This window comes from Mesoplodon mirus (assembly GCF_964341445.2).
Source record: "Mesoplodon mirus genome assembly, chromosome: 2".
Lineage (NCBI taxonomy): Eukaryota > Metazoa > Chordata > Mammalia > Artiodactyla > Ziphiidae > Mesoplodon > Mesoplodon mirus.
In genome coordinates this window covers 56,633,503-56,645,879 of record NC_138977.1, presented here as the reverse complement: position 1 = coordinate 56,645,879, position 12,377 = coordinate 56,633,503, and the positions used below count along the sequence as shown (strand labels likewise).

General features: G+C 39.2%; 1 protein-coding gene across 2 annotated transcripts in view; it reads right to left on the bottom strand.

The window, feature by feature from the left end:
- Positions 1-12,377, bottom strand: part of MYPN (myopalladin) — a gene marked incomplete at both ends in the record, with an annotated part of 66,316 nt that overhangs the window by 23,171 nt on the left and 30,768 nt on the right. For both annotated transcript variants that reach the window (XM_082603050.1, XM_082603051.1), the window contains 5 exons: positions 547-685; positions 1,058-1,648; positions 8,555-8,927; positions 9,412-9,528; positions 11,409-11,432. In XM_082603050.1, coding sequence (XP_082459176.1) covers positions 547-685; positions 1,058-1,648; positions 8,555-8,927; positions 9,412-9,528; positions 11,409-11,432 — 1,244 coding nt within the window. The remainder of the gene's footprint in view (positions 1-546; positions 686-1,057; positions 1,649-8,554; positions 8,928-9,411; positions 9,529-11,408; positions 11,433-12,377) is intronic.

Sequence of the window (12,377 nt, the reverse complement as noted above, 5' to 3'; positions counted from 1 at the left end):
CTGTGTAAACACTTACTAGAAAGCAGGGAGTTGTACAGGTTGAAACACAGGATATTGGCTAATGGCTATTTCACGTGCTTCAACCTAATGTAAAGATTGAGAGGAACTGGTGAGCAAACCCCCAAGCACATTAGATTGAAGCAGCCAGATAAAGGATGGCTTGGAACCCTGGAGTTCCTTAAAGTCTAGGTCATCTCAAGGCTCAGATATTGCAATGTCTCAAAGATGTGACGGTGTTTGCCAATACTGAGCTGAGGATTGTTGGAATGGAAAACAGACTATCTAGTCTCTCTCCTTAACATATACTATTCTAGGTAAACGCATGTAGACAAGTAAACTGAATTAACTACCGGGCTAAATCAAGAACTGTGGATCCATGTGGACGAGTTTCCTACATGAACCATGGACAGTCTGTGCTCTGCCTTCCAAAACTGCAGTGTCAGCTTCACCGAGGTCAGGTGACCTGAGCATCCAAGGACTGAATTAAGCAAACTTACATTCCTTACAAAGAAATTCCAATAAACCATCTGAACCCAACAATCTTACCTGCTGGTTTGATCTGACATCACTAAAATTCATTTTTTTCCCCAAGTCTAGAATCACTGCATTCTTAGTTTCACGAATGTAATCATCATTCACTGGTTGGGAAGACTTTATGTGTTTCTTCATTAGTCCCTGGGATGGCCTGTAAAATAAATTCACACCTAAATCACTCATGAAAAGTACTGGCCAGGGTACAAGGCCTAGAAATCAGAGTGGTTGGCATGGCAACCAGAGCCAGGAGCCATCAGGCACTTACGGAGTGCATCTTGCGAGCAAACCTTGAGCACTGCCCAGAAAATCTGTGTCGAGGTGTTTTCAGTATTTAAATTATAAAAACATTATTTAAGGTAATCATGTCCTTTTGTCCTAAGGTGTTCAATATCCATTTTGTGTCTAAGAGATTGGATTATATAGGAATTCACTAAATGAGAGTCCTGTCCCAGACCAAGCTACTCTTATGTGGGTCCATTCTTAAATGACATCTTTTACATCAAGAAACCTCAATGGTACTTACACGGATGGTGCGCTTCTAGGCAGCCCCATGGCATTGGTGGGTGGGATGGCAGGGAGAGAAGGCAGGACGGAGCTGAGGAAAGCCACTGGGTTCTGAATCCGGCTGGTGGGAGAGACAGGAGTTGGGGACACGCAGTGGGGCTGAAACTGGTTTCCGCTGGAGATGGAAAATGTGAGTGGTAGTTGTGCTGTCTCTGTCGGACCTGGAGGAGGTAGCTCGTTTTGGACAGAAACCGCTCCCAGAGATTTGGTTTGCGCCGAGGACTGAGAAACTAAGAGGCTTTCTTTGCTCACTGTCCTCTGCATGGCTTGAGGAGTGCTGATCAGGGTGAACACTGGAGAGCTGGAAGGGGACACGGTTGCTGCGGTCGTGCTTGTGGAGGGGAAGAAGTGCTTTGGCCGGGCCAAGCTGAATGTCTGCGATGAAGGGGCCTTCACCGGCTTGCCGGATGTTGTCACCGCTGGGGCAGCAGTGGAGGTCAAAACACTCATGTTGAAAGGAAACTCCTTAGGAGATGAAGGAGATGGGTTTTGCAACTGCTGTTGTTCTAGTAAGACTTGGTTGTGAAGCTGTTGTAGCTGGCTGGAATCTCTGCACAAGAGTGGGGAGAGAGAAGAGAAATCCGTCACCATCGCCTCAGCCTGTACAGACAAGCTGTTGACCGCTTGATGCTGATTAAGAACACACAACCATTGTTGCCAGAAACCAGCCGATCAAATTCGGGCACATGGGATCTAGTTCCCTGGCTGGGGATCAAACCCATGCCCCCTGCATTGGAAGGGCGAGTCTTAACCACTGGACCGCCAAGGAAGTCCCTGTCTCTCCTTTCTAAGTCTGTTTGATTGCCAGGAAGAAGGGAAAGGCCACCATGATGCACAACTCCAAGAGGCGTCATTCACATTGTGTTCTTTGTGTTGTGACCCTGGAGTTGGGCAACACAGCAGCCCCATTTTAGAATGTTATAAATTAGAAAGAAGAAATAGAAAAATGGTCCTCTTGTTGGAAGTACTCAAAGTTCTGAGATTAGCAGACAGTATCTCTGTTTCGGGATAGAAGGCACTGAGCTACATATTGATGTGAGTTACTAAAGGTGGCTGAGTTCCCTGAGAATGTGCTATATTCTTCACTCTGCCTCATTTTAGAGCAAACTTTAACAAAGCAGCTGGATGTGTCTTGGTGTTTCTCATCCTCTTCTGACAACAAAGCTTTATAGAGAAGGTGACCATATGTCTCGATTCATTCTAGACAGTCCTGCTTTATGCCTGTTTTCCTGGCATGATTATTAATAGTGCTCTTTCACTCTCAAAAATGTCGTGGTTTGAATGATGGATTATATGGTCACCGTAATTATGAACGTTACTTAGACTTTTCTTGTGCCTAAAGAAAAAAAATGATCAAGCTGGGAGCGCTTTCTCCATTTATAGGAACCTGACTCACAGAAGCATTATATGAGTTGCCTTAAGTCCCACAGTCTATTTACTTCCTCTTAACAAAACAGTTAATTAATTTTTTAAAAAAGAAAATGGAAAACGAAAGTGTCTAAAAGTCATATATGCATAAAGTTGTCAGGGCTGTCAAACTTTGCTGTTCAGGAGAATCTACTCTTGAATAAACAACCATAGGAACAGCCACAAGTGAGACCACAGTGCTTCAAGCCCACCGTGGTTTTATGTTCTTTGAAAATATGTTTTGGAACATAGAAGGTGATCTGCTGAACACGAGATCTATTAAAAATGAAAGGTTTTATATTTTCATACCATTGGGAAAGTCAACACCAACAGCAATAAAGTTGAGGCAGAAAGTTCTCCAAACTTTGATTTAAAAAAAATTTTGTTTTCAGTTGAAGTGTGGTTGGTTTACAGTGTTGTGCCATCTCTGCTGTACAGCAGAGTGACTCAGTTATACACACAGAGACATTCTTTTTTAAAAAATATTCTTTTCCATTATGGTTTATCACAGGATATTGAATATAGTCGTGATTTTTTAAAAAAATTCTTGGAGTTTAAGACCTTTTCTCTTGCCTTCATTAATATTTCTGATACACAATATACGGAAAAGTAACTTCACAAAGTAGAGACCTATCTCCACTTTCATGACTGCTGTCAAATGCTACATACTATGCGACTCTTTTTTCAACTAAGAAAATTCTTGTCCTCTGTTCAACTATGAAAACTAAGAATTTAGAAGTATAGCCACCTGGCACAGTAACTTTCTTCCTCCCTTTTAGAAGTAAGTATTTAAGCTGAGAGAATAAAGTAACATAATTAAAATTAATAAAATCTTTTCATTCCATCATGGATAAAAGATTCAGCAATCAAGAGAAGCAGAAATATCTTTGTTAGATTATCCTTAGAAAACTATATACAATAACATTGTTTCTGCTGGTGTTAACTTTCCCAATGGCATGAAAATATAAAACCTTTAAATTTTTAATGGATCTCATACTTGGCAGGTCCCATTCTGTGATTACTGTAGCATAAAGAAAATGCCATGTGGTTTTTAGGACATGTTTGTATTGTAGTCTGAGTAACTTTTAATTTGATGGTATTGCAGAAATATTTTATTGTGGTTATGGAAGTAGAAAAAGTAGTATATGAAAACTAAGTAATCTTAGAAAGATAAGGATGAAAAAAGGGGCCAGGAAGTCATTTGGTATTGATTGATTCTTATTTTCCTTTAGCTCCTATTGAATGAAAACTAAGAACCAGCTTTTAATTTTAAGTAAGACTTTAAACAGCATGTTAGCCCTTATCATTTAATGCAGTATATTGGATTGTAGAGGGTCACAAACTTTAAACATAATGATATATGAGATACAGCATCAAATAGTTTTGATTATCTAAGATTCTGGAAGAATTCATTTGAGAATAATGTCTCCTTTTGTTTGACAGGGTTTTTTTCCCCCAAATTTTATTAAACTGTCTTGTTTCAGAAGGGATTTAAAACAGCTGTTTCAATTTGCTTATTCATGACATAAGGGCAAGGTGTCAATTCCAGTATTCAACAAACTTTTATTGAATCTTCTGTATGTTTACTTTGCTAGGTACTGTAGGAGATACAAATATGCCTGGGATAGTATGAGCAATTCAGGGCTCAAAAATCTTACTATACATACATGTAATACAAATATCCAGTGGTTATTTACAGGTAACATATGGAACTTACTATTTAATAATGAAGGTACAAAGTGCAATGAAAGAAGAAAGGAAGGAAAGGTTAATTACAAAGCATACAAAACCCTGAGCAACCTCTCTAATTCAAAATAACAGCCTATCATAAATTACTATAAGCTCAGCTGCTCATTTCTTGTTGCTATGAGGATTTCTGAAATCAGGTTTATACCCAGTTTTCTTTCTGTAGATTATCAACTCTCCTGGGTTCCCTGAAAATATCTTCTCTTTTGCCACAACTTAGCTTAAGCATGATGCTCAAGAATATGCCCTCTGCAGACAGATAGACTTAGGTCCTAATCCTGGCTCTGCCACTGATTATATGTGTGGTTTGGGGTGGTTTCTAGATTTTTCTGACCCTGATTTCTTCATAAGTAAGATAGGAGTAAGTAATATCTCTTCATGTTGTTGTGAGAATTGATAGATAAATCACCTAAATCAGATAAGTGATCAATAAATGGTGGCTATTATATTTTTCAGTTTCTGAACTACAAATATCAATTTCAAGATTTGTAAGAAAATTAGAGTTTCAGAATTATAACGATGTTTCTTGATGTGGTTTCTGGAATACAAAAGAATTTCTGAGGGATTTTTTTTATTAACATCTTTATTGGAGTATAATTGCTTTACAATGGTGTGTTAGTTTCTGCTTTATAACAAAGTGAATCAGCTATACATATACATATATCCCCATATCTCTTCCCTCTTACGTCTCCTTCCCTCCCACCCTCCCTATCCCACCCCTCTAGGTGGTCACAAAGCACCAAGCTGATCTCCCTGTGCTATGCAGCTGCTTCCCACTAGCAATCTGTTTTACATTTGGTAGTGTTTATATGTCCATGCCACTCTCTCACTTCATCCCGGCTTACCCTTCCCCCTCCCTGTGTCCTCAAGTCCATTTCTTAGGGATTTTAAATGGTTGAGATAAAATGTTAAGGCTTAATGACAAACACAACAGAACAACTTGGGCTACTGTATCAAATACTTTTGAAAGCAATTTTGGCAACAACAACTTGGGGCAGTGTGTGCTGGAGCCAGCTCTCGATGGCTCTGGAGGGCAGGTTGTATACACCTCATCCCAGTTCCCAGTTTAATGACTTTTCTTTAGTAGCTTGAAATCAGCCATGGTGGGAGGAAAACTGGCAAATGCTACAAATCAGGGCTTCCCTGCCTCTGCCGGTAGTTAAAACATTTGCTAGCACATTGCTGATTAGGATAACTAATTCTGGGTAAATATGTCTCTGCAGTCAGCTTTTAGCTGTGGTTTTGGCAGTGGTAACTACACTGGTTGTGCATTAGATCACCCAGAGATCATAAAAGACAAACCTTACTGATTTAGGCACCACTGGCCAGAGAGTCAGTTGGCCTTGGAAAGGATCCAGGCATAGTTACTATAATCTTTTTAAATGTGGGTCAGTTCTTAAACTTTAGTGAACCTCAGAACCCTCTGGAGGGCTTGTTAAAACATAGATTTCCAGGCCGCACCTCCAAGAGTTTCTGATTCAGTAGGTCTTGAGTGGAGCACGAGAATCTGTTTCTATCAAGTTCCCAGGTGACGCCAGTGCTTTGAATAGCAAGGCTCTAGGTGATTCTTGTCTGCGTCCAGGACTGAGAACCACTGCTCTAAAGAAACACTTGCCCAAAAGCACAGGCTTATCCAGTACATTCTGATTTTAGTCTGACGTTTTACTCACTTTAAATGTTAATTCTTCTATTTTTTTCCTGGCTGTGGAGGGGTGTGTGTGGGGGGCTGGGTGGGGTGATAAAGGGTTGTAACTCAGGTTTTCCAACTTTACACCTATACTTTCCAACCTGGCTGTACATTAAAATAATCTGTGGAGAGATTCTCATTCAACTGGGATGGAAGGCATAAATATTTTTCAAAAGCTCCACATTTCATTCTAGAGTGTAGCCAGGATGAAGAGTCACTTCTCTAAATAGCTTAATATTCAAGCTGAAAATGTCAAAGTCTGAATTATCTAGGCTTTGATGATACAGTGTTGAAAAATGACAGCTTCCTTCTCTGTTGCAGTTTTAAGATCTATAAGAATTCTATTTTTTGTATGAATGGCAAATTGAAGGAACAAGCAGAAAATTGTATCCTCAAGATTATTGAGTCAATATATTTTAACATAAAACCTAAAAGATTAAAACCAGTAAGAAAACTTTGTAGGCATGTGGATTCACAAAGGGTGTGTGTGTGTGTGTGTGTGTGTGTGAGAGAGAGAGAGAGAGAGAGAGAGAGAGAGAGAGAGAGAGAGGTGAGCATGCACATGTGTATTCATACCTCTACTAATACAAACCTATATTCACACAATTAGGTGAAAATTTAAGGAAGACAAAAAATATTGAGTCCTGTTGAGGACTGGATTTTTAGAGGGTGTCACTACATAATTTAGTAGAAAGAATTTTTATATTCATTGAAAGTTTCATGTGGTAGATACTGCTGGCTGACTACTTAATTCTCCCCTTTGTAAAGGAACTTGATTTTACGCATGGAGGCAACATGTGGAGCTAAAGACCACACTTCCCAGCTTCCTTTGTACTTAATATACCATGTGACTAAGTTCTGGCCAATGAGATATAAGCAGGTGATTTTGGGTAAGTCCTAAGAAGGCTCCTTTAAAGGAGAGTAATTGGACCTCTACCAATTTGCCTTTTCTGCTGCTTGAAATACAGACATGATGACTAGACCACCATCAGCCATCTTGGACTGTGAGGGCACTTGGAGAAGAAGCCAGTGCTAAAGATGGCAGAGCAGAAGACTGGGTTCTTAATGACTATGGAGCCATCATAACAGCCTCTGACTGCCCATCTAATTCCTTTATTTGAGAGAAAAATAAACCCTCATGTGTTTAACTCACCATTAGTTTGGGCTTTCTGCAACATGAAGCTAAACCTAACCCTAACTAATAGCCCCTAAACAGTCCCTGGGTAAGAGGAGGCCCTACAAAGGAGGCAATTGATTGTTTTGGGTTACCTGTTCTCACAACTCCCTTCTCTGCGAACTGCCTTCACACACAGTTCTGATTTGATCCATTTGACTCTTCTTCCCTCCAAATGTAAATGCTCTGCACCTGACGAGGCTGGGCTAATTGGTTTTTGTAATTGAGCTGCTGAGCACGATTTAGTTAGCAGTGGAACTTGACACAAGTCGTGACAAGACATGCCATCAAGGGCCAGATATGAATTGATGAGTCTTCCAAGAGAGAAGAGTAGAGTGGATATGCAAAGAGGAAACAAGGAGGTGCTCAAGACGGAGTGTGAGCAGGGGACAGAGGCTGGACTGACCATGTGTGTGATCCTAGCTCTTAAATCCCTGCTTCTCCTTCTCTGTGCAGGACCTGGCTGTGTTTTGTTGCCCATTGCTGCTTATATCCCTACAATAACCTCTTCCCTTCTTCTTACTTTAAGTAGATTCCTATTTCCTGGGACTGGCAGAACTTTGAGGGGACAAAGGTATTTCTGGATGTGACCCGCATGTTTTGTAACATTTAATTTTATGCCCAGAATTTCACCTTGTGTGGTAGTGAGAAAAATATAAAACTAAGCAACATGAACTGCTTCCAATGAATATCAGCACATTGAGAAACACTTGATAGGAGTGCTATTACTGTAGATTTTATTGTTGATATTTAAAGGTTTATGTAGTTATAAATGTAATTTTTATCACTTTGATGTGTGGATCAAACAAAACATAATAGTAGTATCATATTCTGTGCTTGCTTTGCTATGGATGCACATTAAATTTTGCAACATGACTGATGGAAGCTCTCTAGAGGGTTTGGGTGACAACTGCATCAGGCTCCTGAGGTGACTCTGGTTGGTGGTCACCATGCCACCCTTAGAGGATGCTTCACTTCCTTTGTAATTTCAACCCATTACATTTATATGAAGCCTGTTGTTACTACAGCATATCTAGCCATATCAAGGAGCTAACTAAAAAATACTAGGTATCTTTTCTATAATGACTACAAAAAGTTAAAGCAGAAATGGGGAATAGAAAGATGAAATTTCACACCGTAAAGATTATTAGACATGAGAAAGGGCTTTATAAGGAGAGTGTAGAAGTGCTTCACCTGGAGCCCTCTAGTGTTAGACATCTTTTTGAGCTAGTTTAGGAGTAACATTTCTTGGAGGTAGAATATGAATAGTAAGGATGAAAGTGATAGTACACTTACACTGATGTAAGGATTATGATTTGCAAAGCATTTAATGTGTGTTTTCTCATTTCATAATTTCCCTTTTTAGCTCCATCATTTTTAAGAAGGGCAGAGTCAGAGAAGGTCACAGGCACTCTTGGTTATTCATTCTAATTTTTACTTACAGTTTGGGTTTGGCCAGAACTGGAGGGGGCTCTTTGACGGGCGAGGAAGGCTCAGGGATTTTTGCTGACTGTCCATTGAATCTCTCCTGGAAGGAATCAGGCCTGGTCTGGTTGGTGGTCACCATGCCACCCTCAGAGGATGCTTCACTTCCTTTGTCATCTTCAGGCAGGTTGAAGTGGACACGGAGCCCGATCCTTGAGCTGGACCGGGGCTCATTGTGATTCACCAGAACGCCTTCCAGTTTGGGTTTAGGGAGTTGTTCCACGGAAGGAGGCTCTGGGTTGGGTGGGGATGGCTGTTGCTCAATAACAGCCAGGTTGGTGGTAGAGTTGGCTGAGTGAAGAGACCCATTGTTTCTGGGGTCTTCATTTCCTGAAAGGATGATAACAGGACCTGAGATATTAGCCTTACTCAATAAGACTGAGATGGGATTATAACCCTGAGACAGGGCATGTATCCAACCCAGGCGAATGTGCTAATGGAAATGCTTGTCAAAAACAGAAAACACAATCTGGGACATTAAAGAATGGTAAGGATATAGGAAAAAAACAAAAAAAAAACTAAAAAAATCTAAGTACCATTTTGGAAAGAATTTTAGAAGTTTAGGTAAGATCAAGAAGATGTTTTCTTAGGGAGTATAATAAATAACAGCAGGATAACTGGCGTGGTGGTGATAAATGCAATGAGAAATTGAAAACTGGATTCTGTTCAAGAACACTTTCCTCAATAATTCAAAAAATTTTAGGAGAGCCAAGCTAGCTTCATATGAAAAGCAGTAAGAGAGGGTAATATACATTGTCCATACTCATAATCAAAGTCGTAGTCTAACCTGTTCCGGCATTGAAAGAGCCCTTACCTCTTACATCTAGCTGTGCAATGCTTGACACTGTGCCGTATTTATTGCTTGCAGTACAGGTGAAGCACCCAGAGTCTTCCGCAAATACCTCAGCAATGACCAAAGTACAGATCTCCTCTAAACCCAATAAAGCAGAATGGTTACTGACTTATTTACAGAAATGGAATTATGGAATTTTCTGATATTAGATGGTGATTCTATAAAAGTCAATAGAGGAAGCCGATTATATTAATTGTTTGAAAACATTTAGTCCAATTATTTGATTGAATTGACTGATTAGCAGACTAAATGAGCCAAAGGAAGTAAAATGAATAACTCCATGCAGACAATCAACAAGAGGATTTAATGATAATATAATGTATATTATGGATTTGAAGATTATCTGTTTTTATGTCATCAGTCCAGATGTCAAAAATAGGACCAAGAAACAATAAGCTTAAAAATCACAAAAACAAATTAGGATTTAAAGCAAAAGTAGGTCTGTGTGAAATACCACTCTATTCTTGGTAAGGCATGTGACACACAATTCTGGTCAAGAAGATATTAGGGAAAATTTCCTGGGGAGTTTCTGGGAAAGTTTTTCTTGCCTTTTAAAAGGGGTAAAAGAGAGCGTTTTCCCCTATTTTTGCCTTTGGACGTTGTCATCTGCATGTAATACCTAGAACTGTGGCAGCCGTCTTGGGTATATGAGTAGAACCAGTCTAAGAGGATACTCTGAAGATGACAGAATGGGGGGAAAAAAAAAAAGCTTGGCCCCTGATGATCTCTGAGATGCTAAATTAACCAATCTCAATACTACCATTTCTTATGGCATCTTGCTATGTAACAAGATAACAGTTTTCATGTTGCTTAAGCCATTTTTGGTTAGGTCTTGTTTATTTGCTGCCCAAAGAATCCTAAATGATGGAGAGGCAAAGTTTGGTTTTGGTACCTCTCTGTCCTTTCTCTGAGTCTTATGCTTCCTCCTCTCTGTTCCCTTCCCAAACATTTGCACTCTCATCTTTCAGCAACCTGCATTCGGAAAATGATCTGATAAATTCATTCATACTACACAATACCTGCCTGATAAGATATAGTATTCTGTTTCCAAAGGGTATATGCTTTATCCAAGGTGGAAAGAAAAACTCTCTGAACATGAAATTTTAGATCATGGAGCTGGGGCTTGTTTTGAGCAGGGACCCCTTTTGGGTGACTCTGAAATTATTTCGTGTATGAGACTGCCTAGTGAAAAAGCTTGCTTTGGTTGAAAGTATCAAAAGCCTGAAGTATTTTCAAAGGGAAAAATGCTTCTCCACTACAAGCAATGCTAGAGCAAGAGCACTCTGGTCTTTACTGTATCCCCAAGGGCCTAGAGTAGGGTTATGCAACATGGATATTCAATGTCTACATCAAGAATGCCTTTCCATTCAGTTTTCAGAAGCAAGAATTATAATAATGAAATTCCAAACCATCATTCTTACCCATGGGCACAAATACAATCTGATTTTTCAGGGTGATCATAGAGAGGACATTCAGATGTTTATTGCTGTGTTTTGTGAGCAACTTGTATTTTCTAGAGGTAAGAGCTTCCATGTGTCATCTTAATATCCTCCCAACCAAATCTAATAACATCATAAACATTTTATTGATTCTGTGAATTTCAAAATCTGATGCATAACTTTTGAGATACATAGGCTGTGGAATTGGAATTGGTAGCATCATGGAAATTGTTCTGCCCAGTTTAAGGAGGTCATCAGTAGGGGCCAATGAAAGAGGGAAAATATTCCTAAGAAACATTCCTCAACAACGCAGAACTAACGGCATTCACATTAGCTATTGAATATATATCCCAAACTTGCACATGCTTGCCTTTCCTTCTCCTCAGTCGTAGCTAGAGTTGGCTTCTATCTTCTTTGTAAAACTTTTTTTCTTGACAACAGTGTAATTTCAATATGTCTATTATATGTTTCAAGTCACGGATCACATACAAATGAAATTAAAGTTAAAATGATCTTTACCTGGCTCTGCCATGGATCGAGGTTCTAAAAGAAAAAAAAAATTAAAAGATTCTGAGCATTTATTTTACTGAGAGGTGACATTTTTATCAGAAGCTTCCTATAGAAGTATATTTTGCATACTCATGAGTAATTTGACAAGGCTAATCTGTATATTTTAAGTAAAATGACCTAAGCACCAATGACCTTGACAGGGATAGGATCATTATCACAGAAGGGCAGCAAGAGAGCTGCTAACTAAATGATGTGGCTGCATCTTGGGACATACTTGGGTTCCACTTGGGACACATAAACCTTAGGTGAGGAAAAGTTACTGAATTAGTTGGGATTCAGGATGACTTGCTTTTATTGTACCCATTCAGCCTGACCTGAAAAAGTTTGTGAAGACTAAGAGATCATTCTTGGCTTTGGGCTCTCACATCCTGATATAATGTAGCGTATACCTCCTGCCCTAAGGTTTCTAATATTAAGAGCCTCAGGATAGATGACAGGTTCCTCAGGAACAGTTCTTTGTCTTAAAATTCTTTGGCATTCCTGAAGGTGCCCGCTTGGTACTGAAAACAGGTGCTCAACTACAGTTTATAGAATTGCAGGCACTCAGGGAATAGTTGTTGAATTTAGTTACATTCTTCTACACTGATAGAACTAGTGGAGGTTTTTTGCCTCAGCTTAAATGGTGTTCAGAATATATCATCGTTGCTGCTATTCAGAATATATCATTGTTGTTAAATCTGATAGTAGTTTGATTCATATATCTATTTTGTGATAGGCAGAAACAAATTAACCAAGAAGCAAATAATTTTCAAAATATTTTACGGCTGAAATGGGTCAAGGTGAAAGCACTGCATGACAAGAAAAGAAGAATTAACAACTTGGATATATAAATAATTCTTACAAGAAAAAGAGTAAAACCTCAATAAACAATGAACAAAGGATATAATAGGTAATTTTAAAGTAAATTCAAAGACCCAA